Raw genomic sequence first — 25,285 nt, 5'->3', positions numbered from 1 at the left:
CCCTTGGCACTTATGAATAATCCTGCCATATAAACATTCATATATAAGTTTTTATTTTAATACATGTTTTCATTTCCCTTGATTATTACTCACATACCTTGCAGTATAATTACTGAGTCATATGATAATCCTGAATTTGTTTGAGGAACTGTTAGGTAGTCTTTCAAAGAATAACTATTTCATTTCACATCAGTAATATACAAAGTTTCAAAATTCTCCACATCCATATTCGTGTTTATTATTATCTGGCTTTTTAACATATAATAGCCATCCTATTGGGTTTGGAGTACATTCTGTGATTTTGAACTGCAGCTCCCTGATGACTAAGGACTTCCGGTATCTTTTTATGTGCTTAGTGGTCACTGTAAAACTTCCTCAAAAAACAGATCTTTCTGTCCAAATCTTGTGAGCTGACTATGTCCCCACAATGCATGCATTGTAACTAAATCTCTACCGTAACAATGTTGGCAGGTGTGGCCTAACCAGACATGACTAGGTCTTGAGGACTATGTCCTCAGGGATTAACTCACACCATTACCCACAGCAGCAGGTTAATTATCTTAACAATAAACTCATGAGCAGTTTGGTCTCTTCATGCACCCTTCTCTCCATCTTGCACATACACACCTGTCTTCCTGCCATGTTACTTTCCAGCAAGAAGGCCCTCGCCAGATGCTGCAGCTCTTGGGTTTCCCACCCTGCAGAACTGCTAGCTGGACAAGCTTGTAATGTTTATAATTCATGCTTTCTGCACTATTCTATTATAGCAGCAGAAAATGGACTGACAAGACCTGTTGCCAATTATTGACAACACCTGTTATCAATTCAGTTGACTCCACATATTTAATTTTATTACTGGACTTAATTTTCCATACACAAGAGGAGCCCTGTGTTCCCGGCTGCCCTAGTCTCACTGAGCTGAAACAAGGGAGGAACAATCCGAATTCAAACACCACAGATTTTTGCTTTTCTTACCAAATTTGAGTAAGTTTTCTTAACTTTTTGAAGGTTTTTTTCTTCATTTACTTAATGCCTAATGTCCATTTCCAAAGGCTCTAAATGACTCTTTTCTTTATAAATTTACCACTTGTGCTGGCAAATCTATCAGCAGGCATCCTCAGACTGTTATGCCAAATATCAACTTGATCCAGACCTTAACTTCAAAAGAGGAAATGCACACAACTACAATTATTATACATGAAATGCATAGAATGCTAAAAATGCAGAACATGGGGGGACAATCTAGTTCTGTAACTGAGTTGATCTCTGAAGGACAACCACTGCCCCAAGAGTAAGTTGAGGAGGAAGAGCAGCAGCAGAAACAGCCTATGCCCCGAGGAGAGGAGGATCAAGTGCTACCGGAGAACCTACAGCGCCATGAACTAGAGCAGGAACATAGAACCTACAGAGCCAAGAGCTAGAGCAGGGACATAGAACCTACAGAGCCAAGAGCTAGAGCAGGAACATAGAACCTACGGAGTCAAGAGCTAGAGCGGGAACATAGAACCTACAGAGCCAAGAGCTAGAGCAGGAACATAGAACCTACAGTGCCAAGAGCTACAGCAGGAACATAGAACCTACAGTGCCAAGAGCTAGAGCAGGAACATGGAACCTACAGCGCCAAGAGCTAGAGCAGGAACATGGAACCTACAGCGCCAAGAGCTAGAGCAGGAACATAGAACCTACAGAGCCAAGAGCTAGAGCAGGAACATAGAACATACAGAGCCAAGAGCTAGAGCAGGAACATAGAACATACAGAGCCAAGAGCTACAGCAGGAACATAGAACATACAGTGCCAAGAGCTACAGCAGGAACATAGAACCTACAGAGCCAAGAGCTAGAGCAGGAACATAGAACCTACAGAGCCAAGAGCTAGAGCGGGGACATAGAACATACAGCACCAAGAGCTAGAGCAGGAACATAGAACCTACAGAGCCAAGAGCTAGAGCAGGAACATAGAACCTACAGAGCCAAGAGCTAGAGCGGGGACATAGAACATACAGCACCAAGAGCTAGAGCAGGAACATAGAACATACAGAGCCAAGGGCTAAGCAGGAACAGGTGGCAAAAGAATGGCTCAAACTGGAGAGGCATGCATGGGCCTAGCCATTTTATAAATTTTATTCCTGGTTCCAAGAGCAGGCTTTATTTGAGAAGCAGATAGACAGATAAAGCAGAGTTGCCATCTGTGAGCACATTCCCCAAATACTTGAAATAACCAAAACCAAAGACAGGAGCTGGTAAGGCCATCTAAGACTCCCACATATGCAGCTGGAACTCAATCCTTGGAGCAATCGCTGTTGTCTCCCAGCTTCTACGTGAGCAGGAAGCTGGATTCAGGAGTCAGAGCCAGGCTCTGAGCCCAGGCAGGCGTCTTAACCAGTGTCCTACTTACAAGGCTGACACCAAACCAACAATGAACAGTTCTGAACAGAAGAATTAGAAAATTAGATCTTTCTGTAAACTCATTCTGGCAATGTGAAAAACTGACAAGGGGTAGCAGGGGAAGCACCTAACCTAGGGATGCTCTGATTAGGTGCATTCATAGGTGGGATGGCTGAACCCCAACCCTGATCTAAAGTACATTACAAGCCTAACCCGTGGTATCTCTAGCGTGACCTCATTTGGAAATGGGTTAATACAGAGGTAATCAAATTCAGGCACACTCAGACTGCAACAGTGTTGGAATCTAAATATAATGACAAAGAACAAAGAGAGATGAAAATGTAAAGCCACTGAAGAGACAATGCAAAGAATATGGTCATTGAGTAATGATGAAGACAGAAACTGAATTAGTCAAAAACACTGAAGACTGCCAGCAATGCCCGGCAGCAAGGAGAGACCTGAGCAGACCGCTCCTTAGAGCCTTCAAAAGGGAGCGACTGCAGCAAACGGCGAGGCCATTAAGGAAATCAGAAAGGAGGGATGCAGACCAGACTACCATGGTACGCGCAGAAATAAATGCAGGTAGTGTTAAAAGGGACAGGAACTGATTGCCTGTACTTGGTGACAGGGAGGGAAGAGAAGTGTTAGGAGTCTCCATGACTTTCAGGATATCCAACAGTATGGAAAAGTCTCATTTTGGACTGTGCCATCAACTTCTTTTCTAAGTTAAATACCATCCTTAATCTATAGCTACAGAATCCTTTTGGAGCTTTCTGGTGTTGAAGGCTTGTCCCCCAAAAACCAGATCACATGACCTGACGGCCCCAAATTTCAGACGTTCTGGGCAGGCTTAGAATTATGCAGGAAGCAAACTTCCTGCTGAGGTTGTGGGCAGCCTTGCTGGCGAAGCGTGCCTGGGGAGGTATGAGGCACCTCACCATCTTCCTCCTCTTTCAGTGATTGTGGCCTCAACACATCTGAGTACAAAGTTCTGTTAGGTTCCTTTTCTAGTTGCATCTGTTTGTTTACCGGTATTGGTTCCTGTAACTCATGTTTACTTATCCCGTTGCCTGAGACCTGGAGATTGTATTCCAATTCCCTTGTGATCTATTGTTAGAGTAGCTTGTATGCTACTGTTTAGTTACCAATAACCTTTATCCACCTGCCTGCCCTACAAAAATCATGGTATAAATTGCCTAGTATAACTCAATGAAGTGTGCACTGGTTCATCTCGCCCTCGCATCCCCTGTGTCCTGATTCTTCTCAGTGAGGTCGTCACACCTCGAGTCCTGGTCCCCAGGAGAGGCTCCTCCCACTGAGACTTCATGGACAAAAGTCTATGTTCTGATCTTAAGGATTAATAGAAAAGGTTGTCTCTGTTTCTCCCTCTCTCTGTAAATGCTTTCTTTTAAATAAATAATTTTTAAAATTAATTTGACAAATTTAGAACTACTATGTGTCTTTTCTGAACTGACCTACAGTCTCCTAGAAGTGTAACTCCCTTCTGTTGCCTGAATAGTATTCCACTGTGTGTATGGATTTTCTCTGCTCACTCACTAATGGGTACTTCCACTTTCTGTGTCTTGGCTACTGTGTACGATGCCAAAATTAGCATGGAGGTACAGCCATCAGTCGGATATGCTAACTTCAATCCCTCTCAAAGTTCAAGCAACGTTACTGGACTATGTCATTTCTCTTTTTAGCTTTTGTTAGTTTAGTTTCTGTTTGGGTTTGTAGAGAAATTCCACGTTTTTTTCCAGAGCGTTTCTGTTGTCTTACAATCCCACCAAGAGCATGCAAGAGCAGTAATAGCAGCAACAAAGGTGGTTCTATGTAAATGCTAGCTATGAGCAGTAGAACAGCTTGCATGCCCTGCCTCATTCAAGCCTCAGAGCCCCGGGACGCCTGTGCTGCCACTCCTCTCCTACACATGACGAAACAGAAGCATGGAGATCATCCAAGTGATCAGTCACTTTGTCAGCAAGAAGTAAAGTCTGGACCTGAGAGATGAGATTCGACAGCTCAGAATCGTGGTCAGTGTTACGCTGTGTCAGTTATCCACGGATCCAGGAGTTCCAAGTGTCCTGCCTCACTCTTACTCTTACGGTCAGTATCTGATGTTCTAGATTGTACCTGGCGTCCTAAATGATACATTTTGTAAGACAGATAGTGCTCACTTCCAGTTTTTTTTTTTTTTTAAAGATTTATTCATTTTATTACAGCCAGATATACACAGAGGAGGAGAGACAGAGAGGAAGATCTTCCGTCTGATGATTCACTCCCCAAGTGAGCCGCAACGGGCCGATGCGCGCCAATCCGATGCCGGGAACCTGGAACCTCTTCCGGGTCTCCCACGCGGGTGCAGTGTCCCAAAGCATTGGGCCGTCCTCAACTGCTTTCCCAGGCCACAAGCAGGGAGCTGGATGGGAAGTGGAGCTGCCGGGATTAGAACCGGCGCCCATATGGGATCCCGGGGCGTTCAAGGCGAGGACTTTAGCCGCTAGACCACGCCGCCGGGCCCAACACTTCCAGTTTTTAAAAGTATTTTTGTTTAGGTTAAAAGTTATAAAGCCATTTTAGCATCAGGCATATCTGTTTTTATCTTTTTTTTCAAAAGGTTGAGGGAATTTATGGCTTTTTTCAGTTGTAAGATTAATATGACTAAACAACAAACCAGAAGAACATAGAGACGAAGAAAGTTTTTACTTGCATATTAGAATTCACTGTGTCACAATAGTACATTTTTATAAAGAAATTTCTTTCAGTCACACAAGTATATTTACAAGTAAACTAACTTATTTGAAAAAATCCGAGTCAGTTTTGGCTGCTCCGCTTCCCATCCAGCTCCCCGGTAAAGTGCCTGGGAAAGTAGGGGAGGACCGTCCAAGCGCCTGGCCCCTGCACCCACGTGGGAGACTCAAGAAGCTCCCGGTTTCTGGTTTTAGTCTGGCCCTACCCTGGCCATGGAGGCCATTTGCTCAATGAACCAGTGAATGGAATATCCATCTATCTCTCCTTTCTCTCTACCTTTAGATAAATAAAATGCAGGTTTCCTTTTTTATGAAAAAAAATGCATTTGCATCAAACTTTTGATCACTACCGAATACAAAGTACCAAATGCATGAAATTTGCTAATCTTGCATAAAACATTTCACAGAACTGACGATAGCAATGTTGATAAAACTCTCAGATTTTATGTGAAACCATTCATCAGTGAGGACATAGAAGAGCTGTATCATTTAACCCCCAAGACAGAGAAGGAAGATGACAAACCAGTTACTACAAAGGAAAACAATCTGACGCCACACAGGATCATGCAGACCTGTTTGGCCTGCACACTCCACTAAATACAATCATCACATCTTGAAATAATGGAAAAACGGTCACAGAAGACTGCGGTAAACAGAGAGCTGCTGACTTTCTGGCGGCCCTAGGACTGGAAGAATCACACAGCGACAGGGCATTATACGGCAGCTCTCTTCCTTTCCAACAGAAGGCAGCGATGGAAGCCTGACTCCATACAGTGTCCAAGATAGGCTTCCTCATCGGGCAACAGCAGACAAAGGGTGACTACAGATATTAAGTAGTCAAGGAAAGCACGATCCTTGCCCTGCAGAGTTCCTTCTGAGAAGTACCAAGAAGGAGGGAGTTCCAAAACAAAGTCTCAGCACAGGAAGCAGTCTAAATCTCCCACAGAAGGAGGGATCTGGCGGATTCCACCAATGGCCAAGCACAAGAATCCCTATTTTCCCCACTGACCAAAGATTTCACTTTTTGCCAAGAGGCATTAAATGACCTTTCTCAGCAGGGACAATTAGGAACCCCATATAAATCAGGCAGACACCAATGGCTATTAAAATAAATCATAGTTCACACCACATGCTTAAGAGCCACATCCTAACATAGAATGCATGACTGTCTCTAAAGTGAACGTGTTAAATAATGCCCAAAGGGTCCTAACATAAACCAAAATACAGAATTAGATAAAATATCCACCTAACATGCCAAGAATCAGCACAATCTTGAACAAGAAAAGAGAACCGGGCCCGGCGGCGTGGCCTAGTGGCTAAAGTCCTCGCCTTGAACGCCCCGGGATCCCATATGGGCGCAGGTTCTAATCCTGGCAGCTGCACTTCCCATCCAGCTCCCTGCTTGTGGCCTGGGAAAGCAGTCGAGGACGGCCCAAAGCTTTGGGACCCTGCACCCTCGTGGGAGACCTGGAAGAGGTTCCTGGTTCCCGGCTTCGGATGGGCGCGCACCAGCCCGTAGCGGCTCACTTGGGGAGTGAAACATCAGATGGAAGATCTTCCTCTCTGTCTCTCCTCCTCTCTGTATATCTGACTTTGTAATAAAGTAAATAAATCTTTAAAAAAAAAAAAAAGAAAAAAAAGAAAAGAGAACCAACTGAGAAGAATCAGATGTTTAAATTATCTAAAAAGGAATTTAAAGTGGCCATGAAGAAACACTCATAATCAACTAAAAATTCCCTTGAAACAAACAAAAAAAATTTCATCAAAGCAACAGAAGTAATAAAAGGAAACTAATGGATATTATAAAACTGATACCTAAATAACAAATAAAACTGATGGAAATGGTTTAATAGTACAAATAACAGAAGGCAGAACAATCATGAAGATAGATAAACAAAATATAGACTATATACACAAAAAAACCAGAATGAAAACATTAACGAACAAGGCAGAGGAAGGAGCTAGCTGAATAAGATACTCAAGTAACCATTTTCCCACAGACTCCAACTAGACTGGCTATTTATATACATATCATCTTGGTTAGGGTTGTAAAATCCAGTCCAGTACCTGTAGACCAAACCTATGGGCCTGTTTGGTACCGAGGAAACTTCTGTGGCAACAGGGGAACTGTTTTGAGCCTAAGCCAGCATTACCAGTGGCGGACAGGAATAGTGTCAGGCACTCAGTATACCTCAGCAACCACACACCAAAACGGGCCGCCTGCAATCCAAGCCACAGGCTGTACTTGTCTCTATGCTGTAAGTTTCAGTGCAGCAGAATTCTCAGCCAGAAGATAAAGCAGCTGGGCACATTCAGCCCCAGGCAAAGGCTGTACTTTTGGGCTACTCCTTTTTAGGAAACCCCTCCTGTACATTATAAACAGCATTCTAACTTTGGATTCAGAACAAATCTCAATGTGGAGAACAGTGTGGGGCAGAGACAATGAAAACAAGGCTCACCTCAGCAAACCTAAGCTTAGGACACACTCAAATGTCCACACGCTTGGGGAAAAGACCGCACAGCATTTCTGAAAGGACACACCACAAAGAAAGCCAAATTGGTAGAATTAATCTTCAATGAACAAAATCACACAGCAACAAGTATGAGAACTTTCAAGAAATCAATGATCTCACCAAATGAATAAAACAAGATGCCAGAAGTTAGTCATCTCCAAATTGAAATTTTCAAATGCTGGAATGACAATTTCAAAATTCCTATTTTAAGGAAATTAAGTGAACATGAAGAAAAGGTAGAGGAATAATTTCATGTCCTAACCAGAGATGGAAATCACTAAAATAAATTGAGATTTTTAACAGAAAAATAAACTAAACAAAATTTAAAATGTGGCCGTCATCAACAGTATCCTAAATCAAACATCCGAATCAGTGAGCTAAAAGAAAAGCTATTTGAAAATAGGCAGATGAAGAAAAGAAAGGATGAGCAGGCATGAGGAAAGATTACGGGACCATTAAGACAGCATGAAATCAGAAAATGCCTGCGTAATCAGAGTTCAGGAGCAACTTCAGAATGCCAAAGTGGAAGAAAGCATATCCAAAGAGACAACAAAAATTCCCAAACCTAGGGAGTAAATGTCTTTCAAGATACAATGAGGACAAAGTTTACTGGTCAGGTCTCTCTCAGCACATTTCATAAGCAAGTTTTCTAGGGTTAAACATAAAGGGAGAATTCTCCAAGTTGCAAGAGCAAAAAAACAAAAACACCATTACACACACAAGAGCCCTAATTCATCTGACTAGGGACTTCTCAGCAGAAACCTCGCAGGTCAGAGAGTGGGATTTTCACAGTGCAGAAAGAAAAAAAAAATCAAGCCAAGAATACTGCACTCAACAAAGCTAGCCTTTCGATATGAGGAAGAGATAAAGGCTTTCTAGACAAAAAAAAAGCTCAAGAACTTAATCACCCTGAAATCTGTCTTTCAAGAAACATTGACATTAATAAGTAGGAAGGATATATCAGAAGGTTAGTATAAAAACTTAGACTAGTCTAATATTGGAAGCATAAAGCCATTCTATGTTTAGTATGAGGCCAAAAAAATTAAAACTAATACTTCATTCAAGTATTAAGAGGGAAATAAACTAGAAGGAAAATGAAACATCAAAAATTCAAACTATTGGTAGGAATACAGTGAAAGTGTTAACTTTTTCTTTTTAAAAGATTCATTTATTTTTTATTGCAAAGTCAGATATATACAGAGGAGAGGAGAGAGACAGAGATCTTTCGTTCAATGATTCATTCCCCAAGTAACCACAACAGCTGGAGCTGTGCCAATTCGAAACCAGGAGCCTAGAACTTCTTCCAAGTCTCCCAAGTGCGTTCAGGGTCCTAAGGCTTTGGGCTGTCCTTGACTGCTTTCCCAGGCCACAAGAAGGGAGCTGGATGGGAAGCCGGGCTGCCGGGATTACAACCAGGACCCATATAGGATCTCATCACATTCAAGGTGAGGACTTCAGCTGCTAGGCCACGAGGCCCAGTGTTAATTTCCTTATTAGCATCTCTTTCTCTCTTTCTTTGTCCTTCTCCCTCCCTCAGTTTCTGTCTCTCTCTGTCTCTCCCTCTCTCTCTCTCTGGTAATTCTCTTGGTAGCCATAAAGCAAAAATCTTTAATAGTTTTATCAAAAATAATAATCAAGGAATCAAAGCATACACAATTAGAGAAAATACATTTACTCACATGGGAAGACTGTGAGAAACTACAAGGAAGTAGAAAACAAGTATCAAAATTGCAATAATGGGATTTTTTATCTATCAATAATTATCTTAAATGTAAACAGATTAAACTTTCCTATCAAAACATGCAAAATAACTAAATGGATTAACAAGACCCAACTACACCCAGTTTATGCGAAACGACAGCTGTAATGACGTCTACAGACTGGAAGCTATAGGATAGAACATTCTATCCAAATAGGACACAAAAGAAAGCAGAAAAGCAATACTTTCACTAGAGAAAATAGATTTTGAATCCAACACCTCCAAGCAGGTGGGTCTTTGGTAGGGCAGTAAAGGCCCCTGGGCTGACACTCCATCTGGCAGTGCCCACATCCAGCTCCTCCATTTGTTCCTGAGCTAGCTTCCTGCCGACATTCCCCCTGGCTGCCAGGAGGTGACGCTTCTACGTAACAGGAGACGATGCTCCCTGTCGGACACACAGGGCACAAAAACTGAGTTTCCACATTTTTCACACCACACTGGCCCGGGCCTGGCTGTAGTGACATTTGAAGAATAAACCTAAACACGGAAAACTCTGCCTTTCAATAAATAAAACTTAAATTTTTTAATCAAAAGCAGTCAAAAAAAGATAAGGTCATTATACAGTGACCAGCAAAAGGAAACTAAACATCTAAAAAGATATACACCTAGTATTGAAATAATCAAATACATAATGCAAATATTAATAAACCCAAATGAACAGATAAACCCCAATATAATATTAGGAGATTTTAAAACTCTGCAAGCAGAAGTGAATAGATCATTCACATTTTTAAAAAGCAGCAACAACAACACAGCACAGAGATAAGTTGTAATCTAGATTAGTTAAACCTAACAAAAATCTACAGAACATTCTATCCAGCAGCTGCAGAATAAACATTCCAACCACACATGGAACATTCTCCACAACAGATACAACAGGTCACGAAACAACCTCAATAAACTTATTTTTCTAAAGACTTATGTACCACTTGAAAGGGGGAGTTGCAGAGAAAGAATAAGAAACAAGAGAAATCTTCCCCCAGTTGGTTCATTTCAGAGAGAGCTGCACAGACCACAGACGGATAATGCAAAAGGTGCCTGGGATTCCCTCCAGGTCAGCCACGTGGGTAGCAGGGTCCACACATTGCTTTTCCAGGCACATTAGTAGGGAGCTGGGTCAGAAGTGAAGCAGTGAGGATTCTAACCACTGCTTACATAGTATGCTGGCATTGCAAGCAGCAGCGTAACACTCTGCACCACAACACTGGCTCTGTCTAACAAGTCTAAAAAGAACATATCATATTGAATATCTCTTCTGTCCATTAAACGGTAAGACTGGAAGTCAACAACAAAAACTCTTTGAAGCAATATAAACACACAAACACTAAACAATTTGGGTCCAGCATGATAGCCTAGCAGCTAAAGGCCTAGCCCTGCATGTGCAGGGATCCTATTTGGGCGCCAGTTCTAATTTCTGGCAGCCTCGCTTCCCACCCAGCTCCCTGCATGTGGCCTGGGAAAGCAGTTGAAGACGGCCCAAGGCCTTGGGATCCTGCACCCGTGTGGGAGACCCAGAACAAGCTCCAATCTCCTGGCTTTGGATCAGTGCAGCTCTGCCATTGCAGAAACTTGGGGAGTGAATCAATGGACGGAAGATCTTCCTCTCTGTCTCTCTTCTCTGTATATCTTACTTTGCAATAAAAATGAATAAATCTTTAAAAATAAAATAATAGAAATTAAAATTAAACTGACTCATACAAACCAATGGATCAAATAAGAAATAAAGGAGGAAATTTTTAAATTTCTTTAAATAAATGAAAATGAGAACCATAATCTCCCCAGACCTCCAGGATGTGGTAAAAGCAGGAAAGATTACAGCAATCAATGCCACATCCCAAAGGACAGAACTCAAACAACTAACACTGTACTTCGAGGAACTAGAACACTAAGAACAAATCAAATTCAGGATTAGTAGGAAAGAAATAACAAAACTCAGAGCACAAATTATATGACTACTAAAACAAACACCAGAAAATAAAAATCAACGAAACAAAGCCCAGGCACAGCCAGTTAAGCCTCCTCGGACCCCACGTCAACGTGGAGTGCTGGTTAGAGTCCCAGCACCTGTGCCTGCAGTCTGTCGCCACGAAAACTCTGGGATGACAGCCCTTGCTCTGTGTACCTGCCAAGGATGTGAGATCCAGGGAGGGTGCCAAGATCTGACTGTTGTAGCCATCAGGGGTATGAAGCAGTGGATGGAAGGTCTCTCTGCCCATCTCTTACTCGGCCTTTCAGTCAGTGAACAGTAAAAAGCTTTTTAAAAAGTGATGTACTAAAGTGAAGTCACAGGAGAAAAAATCCATAAACATTTATATAAACACATGAAGGAAGCCAGCATCTTGGCTGGTGGGCAAAACCCCAGCCTGCAGCAGTAGCATCACATATGGGCACCAGTTCCAGCCTTGGCAGCTCCATTCCCGATTCAGCTTCCTGTTAACACGCGTGGGGAAAGAGTGGAAGACGGTCCAAGCACACAGGCCCCCCACCCACATGGAGACCCAGATGAAGCTCCTGGCTCCTGCTTTCCACCCGGCCCAGTCGTGGCCTTTGAGACCAACTGGGAAATGAGCCAGTGGATGCAACTGCATTTTCTCTCTCTCTCTCATTCTTTTTCTCTCTCTCTCTCATTCTTTTTCTCTCTCTCAAATAGATAAATATTTAAATAAAAAATACATAAAATATAGAAGTTTGGATTTAAATACATTTAAGCTTTATTATACATTAAGAGATAGCAAGGTACCAAAATGCTAAGAAATAACTTAGAAAAAATAGTTACGTTAAAAAACACTATTTTATGGGCAGAACATCCCCATCCATCTTAAGACTGGTAATACTACAAGACAGCTGAGTTCTAACGACCCTTGTTTGGAATGCCATCGGGAGGATGGAAGCAAATAAAGCTTGCACATTACTATAGGCAGAGACAAGAAGCCTCACCCAACCTACAGCACGTTCCTCGCCTGAAATCCTGACATACAGTACTGCGAAACAGAGGAGGGCCATTTAACAGTCCCTGGGATGGCCAGCAACAGCTGGACGAGTAGAGTAAAACCATAACCATCACAAACAGTTGAAACAGCCATCACTAGTCACTGCCCGGGGCACTACTGATGACCTGCTTGGAGAAGGCTCAGCAAACGGAACACCTAGTAACCCTGAAAGCTCACCATTACTTTACACTCATGGTGTGTGATCTATTTCAACTCTTCTGTACACAGTTTAAATCTTCACTAGTTGCTCACAGCAGCTACACATCTACCATGCATGGATTCTGTCTCTTTTAAAAAGCCTGGATCTGGGAATAAAACCCACAAATGCTGACAGCAACTCCTATGTTCTAACCACCAGATACCACTTCTCTCCAGAACAACAAACCACACACATAGCATTCAAAATACCACTTATTTTGACCAAGGTTCTGGTTTATACTATGCTAAGTTATAATCGAACTGATGTGCTTTAGGCCTCAAAGTATTTTGACGTTTTATTAACAATATCTAAAAAACAGAGATAGTATACAAGATTTCTACTTTGAAAAGGTAGGTAAGTAAGGAATTATCACTGAAGGCAAAATTAAGAGAATTTTAATGATCTCAATTACAGTTCCACATGAGAATAACCGGAAAAATGTCTGTGGTTCAGTGACTAAATCTGTCACTAAGAACCTGCGCACTCACCAGGGTCAGGTTTCATAATCATGGATTCAGACCCATTACTCATCTTAACTCTTCGCTTTGCTTCCAAACAAAGACAAACCAGCCCGACTGTGAGAAACTGACTCAAATTGCCTCTGGCAGAAAAAAATGTGACAGTCCCCCTGGAAAGATAGACGACTCATCCTTTCCATGAAAATCAAGCCACCAGTGGGAAACCCCAGGTCACAATGAACTAACAATATCTCTATATTTTTCAGCACAGACTAATTACTGAAAATTTTTTAAAAACTAAAATCTTCTAAATATGCTCATACACAAATATTTACTGAATGAGTATGTAGATATAAAACAATAAAACAGCAACACCATATATGTATAGATAACAAATGCAAAATTAAACATGACTTAGGATTGCCAAACATAAAATCACTATTTTGTAAGCAGGATACATTGTTTGCAAAATGTAAATTTAAATAACTACAAGTAATGAAAACATATGTCCATCTAATTACTTACTCAGTAACACTCAAAATTGTAACAGAGTAGAAAGAAACCAAAGAACAGCAGGAACCCAAAACCCCATCAAATGAACAAATCAAATACCACACATTTACATACTAAAAATTAATTCCTCATAAAAACAACTGCTTCGGGCCCGGGGGAGTGGCCTAGCGGCTAAAGTCCTCGCCTTGAACGCCCTGGGATCCCATATGGGCCCTGGTTCTAATCCTGGCAGCTCCACTTCCCATCCAGCTCCCTGCTTGAGGCCTGGGAAAGCAGTTGAGGATGGCCCAAAGCCTTGGCACCTTGCACCCGTGTGGGAGATACAGAAGAAGTTCCTGGCTCCTGGCTTCAAGTTGGTGCAGCACCATCGCTGAGGCTGCTTGGGGAGTGAATCAGCAGATGGAAGATCTTCCCCCCCGTCTCTTCTCCTCTCTGTGTAACTGACTTTCCAATGAAAATAAAACAAAATAATGGTATGACTACATAACTGAGTATTTTGAAAATAACTAAACTATACAACAAGACAAGTATATGAGTCCACTTACATGAGTGACATTCATAAAAACAGAGACTAGGAAGGTGGCACCAACGACAGAGATGAAAGGAGCCTGAGAATTCAGTGTCTGATGGGCACAGACTCTGAGTTTAGCAAGATGTAACCATCTGACGAGATGATGGTGCTGGGTGCACAACACTGTGAATGCATTTAGGCACTGCACTTGACACAAGATGGCTAAAACAGCACATTGTTTGATATGTATGTCACCATTAAAAAATTAACTGTATATTTAAAATGGATAAATGCTATGATGCGTGAATTACATCAATAAAGCTGTTAAGCCAAAACAGTAGTGTGTGTATACGTGCACGCCACCAAGCGGTATCAGGCCAGTCTGCAGCCACAAGCTTGATCAGGAAGTCTTCTCCAAACTGAGTGCCCACTTCACGGCCGAGGGCCTAAGGCCAAGAAGCCACCTTGACGGCCCGATTATCCCCTCACCAAATCCCAGCCTAAAGGACTCGGCCACTCCTGTGGCTTCGCTGTCCAGTGCTGCTGACTCCGATCCCCAATCCCCTTGGTTCCTCAGCACTCGTGTGACCAGCCGGCCTAGGTTCCTGAAAACCTCTCCGACGCCACGTGCTAACCGGAGTTCCAAACGTCTATGAGTGCTAGAGTCATGGGGCTTTCTGAAGCGCTGCTTCCTCACTGTGAAAATGAGAGTAACACTAACCGTCTCATAGAGTTAAGCAGAAAATTTAATCATAAAAGTATGTAAAGTACAGAGATTGCAACTTCAAGCATACAGAAATTTTTAAACACATTTCTCCTCCCTTCATCTCTGAACACCTTCTTTATCCTGGAAATGTAAAGGTGCTAACATATTTCCCATCTATCAACTTTCATATCTAATTAACACAGTTTGCTGTCCTGCTTCCTGCATGATTCTTCAGCTTTTGCCAGTCTGCCTCACAAACATCTCCCTCGTTTCTCTCCAGCAGGGATACTGCTCTAACGTGGGTTTCGTCATGTCTCACTTGAACTTCAACACAATCATCTCTCTCCATTAAGAATTCATCATCCATAGAATTATCTTCTGAAGAAACAAAGTTTATCCTCCATTTAAAAACCTTTGTTAGTTTTAAAATCCAAAAACTATAGCTTAGTTCTCAGCACAGAACTCTTGAAATACCAAACCCCATTTTCCTGTTCTGCCACATCTGCTGCTACATATCCCAGCCTCAATGTGAACGAACTCGACTGTCCCCCGACGGACACCCAGCCCTTACCTGGCTCTCTCCGTTAAAGACCTGCCATACTTCTTTCCTTGAGTTAATGGACCCTGACAAATCCAAATCTATTTCAAAGCTTCTCCGAGACTGTTACTAATTTACTTGCTTGCATTCTGCCTCCTTGCTATGTTGCGCACTCCTGAACTGTGGATGGTAAACACTCATTTCTTTTTTTTTTTTTTTTGTATTCTTTTTTTAATTTATTTATTAGTTTTAATTCATTAATTACATTGTATTATGTGACACAGTTTCATAGATATTGGGATTCTCCCCCACCCCTCCCCAAACCCTCCCACCATGGTGGATTCCTCCACCTTGTTGCATAACCACATTTCAAGTTCAGTTGAGATTCCCCCATTGCAAGCATATACCAAACATAGAGTCCAGCATCTTATTGTCCAGTCAAGTTCAACGGCTTCTTAGGTATACCCTCTCTGGTCTGAAGACAGAGCCAGCAGAGTTTCATCCCGATCAATTAAAAGCTCCAACATACCATCAGCAAAAATTTACATCATTATGGAATTAATTGAGATAGCAATGAGTAACCAATATGTTAAAAGTAAATGCGAGTTCTTAACCACCTTCTGTAAACACTCATTTCTGAATCATCCTCATGGCCTGCTCAAGGAAAAGAGAAGTGAGCCCAATAAGGAATGGAAGATTAAGATGCATTTAACATAAAAAAAGCAGTCCAACATAAAAACTCATAGGTTAATTTTCACTCCAAAGGAAATGCCAGAGAAGGTCAACATTTTATGCAAGTTGCACCTTGGAGCCTGGTGCTGTGGCATATGGGGGTAAAGCCGCTGTCTGCATCCCCACAGGGCACAGAAGCACCAGTCCAAGTCCCAGTCACCCCGTGTCCAATGCAACTCCCTGCTAATGCACCCAGGGACGAGTGGGGAATGGTCCCTGCACCCACGTGGTGACTCAGAGGATGCTCACAAATAAATCTTTAACAAAGAAGTTACACCTAAAGTTTTAACTACTAAAACAGATCAACAATCATATTATTTGAAACTAAACCCTGTTATTTGCTTTCCTTTGCATTTTAATACTACACTGGAAAACCATGAGCTACTGAAAACCAAGGAATGATCAATTATTATAAGTTTGAGGAGCAAAGAAGTGAGCCATATACATTTAAAAATACCACGTTAGGTGGACGAAATAAGCTTTTTGGTGGTTAATGAGGATTCTACTGGATTTTAGTGGCCAAGCTATGCCCTTAAACAAAAAATTCTCATTTTTGGAAACTGAGGTTAATAGCAAATTGTGGAGCTGAAGGACAAGTACAATTTTGCGGCACTACAGCACTAGGAGGAGGAGCACACTGGACACTTACAAAGACACAAAATCTATTCTAGACCAGAAGCGGCTCGGGCGCAGTCTAGAACAACTATATGGCTGGGGTTATCATTACCACAATCACACTAGGGCAGACTCTTGGTGCCTAACGTAACAAAGGCAGTATCTTCTGGTTATCTCAGAGTTTTGTAATCCTGGGTTCTTCAACTAAAATTTCTGAAAAATGAGCATTAAAAAAAGAAGAAGAAGAAGAAGAAGAAGAAGAAATGGTAGGAGTAGAAAAAAAAGCCGCAAGAAAAAGTGGGACAATATTTTAATGATCTTTAGAAAATGGACCAAGATATTTTAGGTGAATTAAGAAATTGGCTAGGGAATTTTATTCCTTGGGATATCTGTTTTCTCACAGAAATTTATTTCTTGATTTTCTGACCCAGTTAATTCAAATTTAATTACTCTGTCATATAATAAAATTAAACAAGGCACTTATTTGCTAAGGAAAGTCTTTGCATATAATGCACATATTTTTTCATTTTATTCGTCACATTGCTCAGAAGTTACATAACCACACGGAAAGATCTGATCAGTTAAAATATGACACAAAAAAGGGCAAGGGAATTTTACTTTCGAGGACTGGTTCCTTGGATCCTTTGACACAAAATCAATGACTAAAGTAAAGAAAAATATACAATTAATTTTTAACTGGCTGGATCTAACAATCAGCTTGAAAAAAATTATTAAGTTTATATTATCTTAACTAAAATCGAGAGGCAAATGAAGTGACATTTTTTATACTGGCATTTATCTGTCACTTTATAAGTAGCTTCTTTGTATACTTACATATTTTTTTATAGCTACATGTTCATAAGCTCAAACACCGCCCCCCAACCCGCAAACAAAACAAAACAAACAAACAAACAAAAAAACAAAGGAGCAGGCAGGTCGCATGGCAGCTGCTAAGGCAGTTTGTTCTCAACTCACAGCAGCGTGCCAGAGGCAACACCTGCCCCCCTCCCGCTCCCCCCGACCCTAAGAGACAAACATGACGGCTCAAGCCTTGTCTTACCCAATGCCAACATGGACCAGCTCTAGACTGAGGTCTTGGCACCCAGCTTCAGCCCCAGCCCTGACCCAGCAACAGCCCAGCTCCAGCCACTGTGCTTGGGCTAGCTCTCTAACCACCCCCTCTCACACCATCAAATAAATAAAAAATAACTTAAAAAAGAGAGAGAGAGAGAAAACCCAGGTACAAATAAATACAAACTCCCAGTGAGACAAGAATCTTAAAAATAGATGATACTGAATTTAAAATTTCAAATCAACTTAAAAGACATTTGAAAAACAAAAGCATGTTCTTTGTTTGTTTAAATTTACTTTATATTTACTGGAAAGTCAGATATACAGAGAGGAGGAGACACAGAGAGAAAGATCTTCCATCTGATGGTTCACCTCCCAAGTGGCCACAACGGCTGGAGCTGAGCTGATAGAAGCCAGGAGCCAGGGGCTTCTTCCAGGTCTCCCACACTGGTACAGAGTCCCAAGGCTTTGGGCCGTCCTCTACTGCCTTCCCAGGCCACAGACAGGGAGTTGGATGGGAAGCGGAGCTGCCAGGATTAGAACCAGGGCCCATATGGGATCCCAGCGTATGCAAGGCGAGAACTTTAGCTGCTAGGCTACTGTGCTGGACCCCAAAGGTAGGCTCTTAAAACTTACTTGAAAACAAGGTTTCTTGCGATAAAGGTAAAGAACTTTAAAAGCTGCAATGTGAATAAATAAAATATTGCAATATACCTTCTCAGATTCTACTTCATAAATAATCCAAACAATTAAAAGACACTGTACAGATAAGAAAGTAAACATTAACAAAAAAGGGGAAAAAAAAGACATTGTAGAGGGCCTGTGCATTGGCTCAACTAAGTAATCATCCACCTCAAAGCACAGCATCCCATATGGGCACCGGTTCATATCCCGGCGGCCCTGCTTCCCATCCAGCTCCCTGCCTGTGGCCTGGGAAAGCAGTCAAGGACGGCCCAAAGCCTTGGGACGCTGCACCGCATGGAGACCCGGAAGAGCTCCTGGCTTTGGATCGGCTTCAGATCAGCTCAACTCCGGCCTTTGTGGCCATTTGGGGAGTGAACCAATAGTTGGAAAATCTTTCTGACTTTCCTTCTCTCCATAAATCTTTCCAATAAAAATAAATAAATCTCTTAAAAAAAAGGCATTCTACTTCAAGAAGTCAGATTACCAAGAAACTATCAAACATTTAACACAAAAACATATCATTTCAATAGTAAAAAAGATAAATAAAAATAAAAACAAGAACATTCTATAACCACTAAACTAAGCATCTTAAATATTTTTATTAAGCTGCTAATTGGAACTGAGCAACTTATTTACTAGTGACACTTTCCTGGTTAGATAATAACAATCACCTTCTTACTGCCTGAAACACAAAGGCTCGGATCCCAGACAACTATTTCAACTTTTAATGACATAACATCGTGGGTAAAAATTTTAACTTAGTCACTCACTTACAAAACTCCAGAGATCTTTTCTTGTCCCTCATTCTGCAGGCCGGCAGCAGGGAGATGGGGGTGGACTTTACCCATACATTATTACAGGCAATACAAAAAAACCTATCTTACCAGCACAAGCCTTATAATATATTAATGAGACATAAAGTGATTCAAATTGCTAAGAAATAATTCATGGTATACCACAAAATAAATAAAGCAACAATAACAAAAAATATTGCCATCGTGGAAACTGCGATGAATTTAAAAAAAAACATCCAGTAGAGCGTTTTCAGCTTTCACTGGGACAGATTACCTGACAATCCAACACTCTGGTCAACAGACGGGAATGAAGTGGAAAGCTGGTACATAATTAAGCATGTATTTTACACTCACTGCAACAACAGCCACACATTACACAGTGACGCCTCGGTGAGGGACAGACTGCAGACCAAGCCTTTGATGTCTGTGCAACCAGAAAACTGCCAAATGATACACTTCTCAAATCTGTCCCTGCAGTTAAACATTGTGAATATAAATCCATGCCTGCCACACTGCTGTAACAGTAACTCAAATAAGAATGCCTTCTATTCACAAAATGCATTATACTTTATATGGCATTTTAAATTTCATTTATCACACTGTAAAAAAGGAATTACTACCCCACCAGACGGTAGAGGTAACTGGCAGAATTTGAAGCAGAATTCAGTCTCCCAGGCTGGTGGCTGTCTCTCCTTTGTGAGAAACAAGGAACAAGGAGCAGCTCACAACCACAACAGAGCTCACAACTGCCGCAGATCCCAGGCTGGCAGGAGCGACTGTCAGAGAAACAGACCACAGTGTGGGCAGCCGCTTGCTCACTGTATCAACCGGTGCGTTTCAGCCTTAAGAATGACCTGTCGCACTAGGACAGCAGGACAACTGCTGGAGAAACACTACTGATTTGACCACTAAGAATACCAAGCAATGTCCGTTACCTATGAGAATGGAAATGCCTTCAAATAGTGCCTTAAGCATGAATTCCATATACGTCCCATGCGTCGACTATCCTATACTGAGGGCAGAGAAGACAGAAGGTAATCAGTACATAACACTTTATATCTCCTTAATGAAGTGGGTCACAAATGCATGCAAATATTTTGAAATTTTTATGACAAACAGAAAGCAAACCTCAAGAATCCAATGCAAATACAAATGTATTTTTTTAAAGTGTATAGCTGCTTCCATTAAAAGCACATGCATTAGCTACTGAGCAATCCGGAATCAAAGAATTTAGTTTTCTTTGGAATTCCCTTATTTTGATCCCTTTGTGATCACTTTGCAAAGAAATGCAACACTATTTCAAAAATTTCTAAGGGATGTTAATGAAAGCATATCAAGAAAAGAGATTTTCCTGTTGAGTGTTTCCTAGTCATCAAAGGTCAGAATATCGCTCTCACCAGTATCATAAAAATTCACCATAGAAAAGCAACATTAGAGTTTAGGAGAAACAGAATGTTTGGCACACATGAATTTGGAAAATTACTGACGTTTTCACTGAAATGTCACTTTGGCATTTTTCAACTTTATTTTAAAAAGAATGGAATTCCACCCCCAAAGTTCTTCAATAAGCCCCACAATTTTAGAAGGAACTTAAACGTCTTGCTGATGTACCCATCTCCTTAATAATGACACACCGAGGTTTACTCACTGAAAAGCTTGTTAAGAACTATCTCCACAAGACAAGTTTACAAGCAAGGCTCTAGTGTTAAGGTTTAATAACAACACAGGCCCCAAGTCAGAACTGAAATAGTATATCAGATGATGTCAACCATTTCTAAGCCCATCACGTGAAAAAAAATTAAGAAATTGAAGGGTGTGTGTTTGGAGGGTTAATAATACTGTGATCAAAATAAAATAGAGTGAAATATTTCTTACAATTTAGACAAATCCTAAATGAGGGGTTTTTTTAATGAAGATCTTATTACAAGAAATGAATCAAGCAAAAATTTCCATTTTGTTAGCCAAAGAAATACTCAAGATCTACTTCCCTGGTTTCCATATTCAAATTACATATTTTCATGCAGCATGTTAAAAATTCTGATTTATTAAAAACTATCAGTAAGATTCAGCTATATCTCTCCCTAATGATATTTATTAAGTTTAAGATATTTTTACAAAGTAGTATAAACCATGTTTTTTACTGCCCAACGTTATAAGAAAATTATTTGATTACTTCTCTGTCTAAAATACATTTCACTTGCAAGTGCAGATAAAAGAAAACAAGCCAGAGTCAAAAACTGCTGGCACACGAGCTTCAAAACGCATTTTAAGGAGTTGTATCTTAAAGTTTGTGAAGTTAGCCAAGACCACTCATCTTTGGTATTACTTACTATCACCCATTGAAAGACTTGTAAAGCAGTGATAATCTCAAACGTTGCTAATTAAATAAATATACCTTATAATGAACAAATAAAATGGTTTAACTGCTTATAAATCACAATTAAAATGTCAATGTTAATTAATCTCAATCAACCCATTATCCCCCTTTATTCATCACAATATACCTTCTCTTGCTGGCTCGTTGGCTGATTCTCCTTTTAGACTCAGCATCCTGGAGAAGCCATTAGAAAGAGTGGAGAAAATGCCCCGGATGAAATAGCCCTGCTGCTCAGCCTCCACTGGTCCCTCCAATGTGGGCCCTGGTCTAACAGGCCCAGCACTGCAGCAGCGCTCGGGTTCTGAAATAGATCTGCTGAATGGAGACCGACGCGACTGGGTGCTGAGCAGGTTCAGCCTCTCTGGGGATGTTCCAAGCACCTCATGACCATCCACCATCTCCGGCAGGATTTCTGGCTGTGCTTCCTCCAGGTCTCTCTTACCGTCTCCTCTGCCGCCCTTCCACCTAAAGCTGGGATGCTTCTGCCACCGGTAAGCGCACAGTGGCTTCTCCAGGACGGAAACAGCACATCCACTTTTCTTCCTCTTGCTTTTCACTGGACCACACCAGGCATAAATCTTTAAACTTGTTCTCAACTCTGAATCTGCATAAGCAGGTTCGGACAAAGATCTTCGATAGCTTGGAGAACAAGGTACTGTTTGTTTCTTGAAGATGTTCATCGTCCACGATTCCACTGTTTAACAGCTCCTCTAAACTTCAAGTTTCTTCCAGCCTGCAGTCTTCATAGTCGACCCACACTTGTCCGTGCAGTCCAAAGCATCTGACTGCTTAAGCAGCTTTCTCCGTGTGGCTCTGAACCACAGCAGATGTTGCTGCTTAAGAGCCGGTGTCATATTCTTACCCCATTCCCCAGACCTCCAAAATTGCACCAGCACCTAACAACCTCTTCTATGAAACGAATTTTCTTTAGAATAAGAAGTAAAGGTTTCCAAAAGATCACCTCACTTCCTGGAGCAACTAACATTTCTGTAGCAAGTTTTCAGGAAATGATTTTCAAAAGTAAGAAGTGAAATAAAAGCAACCAAAACCCACAAACACCTTTAGGGACCAATTGTAGTTAAGTGCTCACTATGCAAATGAGAGTAGGTTAAAAACAGACTGAAAGTTCAAGCTGACATCTACACTTTCCAGAAGAAAAAAAAAAAACAATAATTCAAAAGTCTGCTCTTCAAGTAACATCTCCATCGAAGAATTCTCAAGGATATTTCAGACGATCACTTTCAAACAAATCCATATTATTCACGCTACAACAGCTCTCAAAATTAATACTCTTCCAAACAAGCTAGTACTACAAGAAGGCGGGGGTGGGAGCCTAAAAATGTCCAAACATAGAGCAACTTCTAATTTCAATTACTGGAGAAATTGTAAGAAGCATAAATGTGAGGCAAAAAGAGCAGAGATTGCATTTGTTACAAACTGCTGCAAAAGTAAAAGGAAAATGTTGAGGCAATTTCTTGTGGCACATGGAACATTAAGAACACACATACTTCAAGAATTTACAGAAGGGAAAGCTTCCTATGTAAATCTCATTGGGATAAGTTGGCCAAACAGACATCTCTGTTTAACCAAGAAATTTCTTTATTTCTCTTTGTATTCCTAACCATCGTGAAAAGCATCTGACCAAAAATTGTGTTAAACACCTTATACTGAACCAAAATCATGAATACCAACTTTTAAGCTGTTCTTTTTTTTCAACTGTATGCTCACAAACTCCTCAAAATATGGGTTTCTAACAGAAAGCTTGGCGGATTTCACACCACTAATAAAAGAATCATAAAAGAGCAATTGGAGGGCGGGGCCTAGAGTCATGGCCTAGCAAGCTAAGCCTCGGCCTGTGGTGCCAACAGCCCATATGAGCGCGGGTTGGAGTCCTGGCTGCTTTACTTCCTATCCAGCTCTCTGCTAATGTCCTGGAAAGCAGCAGAGGAGAGTCCTGCATGCACAAGGGAGGCCTGGAGGAAGCTCCTGCTCCCTGGCTTCTAACCAGCCCAGCTCCAGTTGTTAGGGCATCTGGGACTAAAACAGCAGATGGAAGATTTTTCTCTCCATTTCTCCTCTCTCTGTAACTCTGCCGTTCAAATAAAAAAAATATATTCTTTAAAAAAAAAGAACAATCAAAATTATTTTGATTTCCTGGCAAACTAAGAATCATTCATTTCAAATTAAAAATTGTCCAATGTATATTCTCACATCATTTTTCTCTTCATAGCATAGGAACAGTAAATCAATTTAAGATACACCTTTAAACACGAAAACTATTATTTCATCTCCTTATTATAACACAATAACTTCATTTTATTTGTTTAATACAGTAATTAAATTTGTACGTTCATTTAAAGACACATTTTATATTAATGAAACGTTGACGAAGTGTAATACATAGATTAAAGTATCTTGGGTGAGGTGTCAGGAAGCAGTTAGGACACACTACTTTGAGCAGTAAGCCTCCTACTTGCGGCTCATGCAGCACATAGCGATTTCAGTTAGCTTCCAGCTGCCCTGCCTGTCCACTGCTATCCTACAGCGTGTTCAATAAATCTAATTGTGTTAGCCCAAACACACAGGTGGGATACCTGTATCCCATACTGAAATAGCTGGCTTCCAGCCCTGGCTCTGCTTCCAATTCCAGCTTCCCGTTACTTCTCCTTCCAGGAGGCAGCAGATTAGGCTCAAGCAGTTGGGTCACTGGGGCTGGTACGGTTCTGTGGGAAGCTCATTCTCCTCCTCCAACCATAGGCAGCCCATATCATTGTTGGGTCATGTTCCAGATGTTCTGCTTTCAATCCAGCTCTCTGCTTATGGCCTGGAAGAGCAGTGGAGGATGGTCCAAGGACTTGTGCATGCAAATGGGAAGCTGGGGGGGGGGGGGAACTCCTGGCTCTCAGCTTCAGATCAGCCTATGTGGCTCCAAGGGCCAGAGCTGAGCTGATCTAAAGCTAGGAGGCAGGAACTTCCAGGTCTCCCACACAGGGGCACATCAAGGACTTGAGCCATCCTCCACTTCTTTCCCAGGTCAAAAGCAGGAAGCTGAAAAGGAAGTGAAGCAGCCAGGACACGAACTGGTGCTCATATGGAATGCTGGCACTTGCAGGAGGAGGACTAGCCTGTGCAGTCAACATGCCAGCCCCTATCTCTGACTTTTAGGTAAAATGGAAAAAAATACATTTTTAAAAGAGGATCTTGGAGTCAGTGAGATGGCGAAATAAACTAATCCTCCACCTGCCTGTGCTGGCATCCCTTGTAGCTGCCTCACTCCTAATCCTGCTCCCTGTTCTGACTTGGGAATGCAGTGGAGAATGGCCCTAGTTCTTGGGACCCTGCACCCATGCAGGAGACCTGCTCCTGGCTCTCAGATTCATACTGGCCCAGCTCTCACTGTTGCAGCCATTTAGGGAGAAAGCCAGAAAATAGAAGATTTCTCTTTTTGCCTCTCCATCTCTGTAACTCTGACTTTCCAAGTAAAATAAATAAATGTTAGAAAATTAAACAGAAAATCTTGTAAATGTGAAATATTATTCAAAAGAAAAAATGGACCCAGAAATGTGAATTTGTACAAAGAAACAAAAGTAGTAAACTTCAATCTCTATACCATTTCATAATATCCACAAAAATTAAGCTATTATGGAAAATATACCTAAATAAAAAATTATAAAAGTATAAGACTTGTAA

At 41.3% G+C, this 25,285-nt stretch overlaps 1 protein-coding gene across 4 annotated transcripts in view; it reads right to left on the bottom strand.

Moving 5' to 3' along the window:
• The window catches only part of RASAL2 (RAS protein activator like 2), a 344,868-nt gene that overhangs the window by 204,202 nt on the left and 115,381 nt on the right, over window positions 1-25,285 (bottom strand). For 2 of the 4 annotated variants that reach the window (XM_058660704.1, XM_058660705.1), the window contains exon 1: window positions 21,723-22,559. The exons of the other annotated variants lie outside the window; for them this stretch is intronic. In XM_058660704.1, coding sequence (XP_058516687.1) covers window positions 21,723-22,275 — 553 coding nt within the window. In that variant the 5' untranslated portion in view covers window positions 22,276-22,559. Of the gene's footprint in view, window positions 1-21,722; window positions 22,560-25,285 lie in introns of those variants that run through there. 4 annotated transcript variants of the gene reach the window in all.

The sequence above is a fragment of the Ochotona princeps genome, chromosome 2 (genome assembly GCF_030435755.1).
Source record: "Ochotona princeps isolate mOchPri1 chromosome 2, mOchPri1.hap1, whole genome shotgun sequence".
Taxonomy (NCBI): domain Eukaryota; kingdom Metazoa; phylum Chordata; class Mammalia; order Lagomorpha; family Ochotonidae; genus Ochotona; species Ochotona princeps.
Note: the sequence above shows the minus strand (reverse complement) of the source record. Positions and strands in the feature narration are given on the sequence as shown.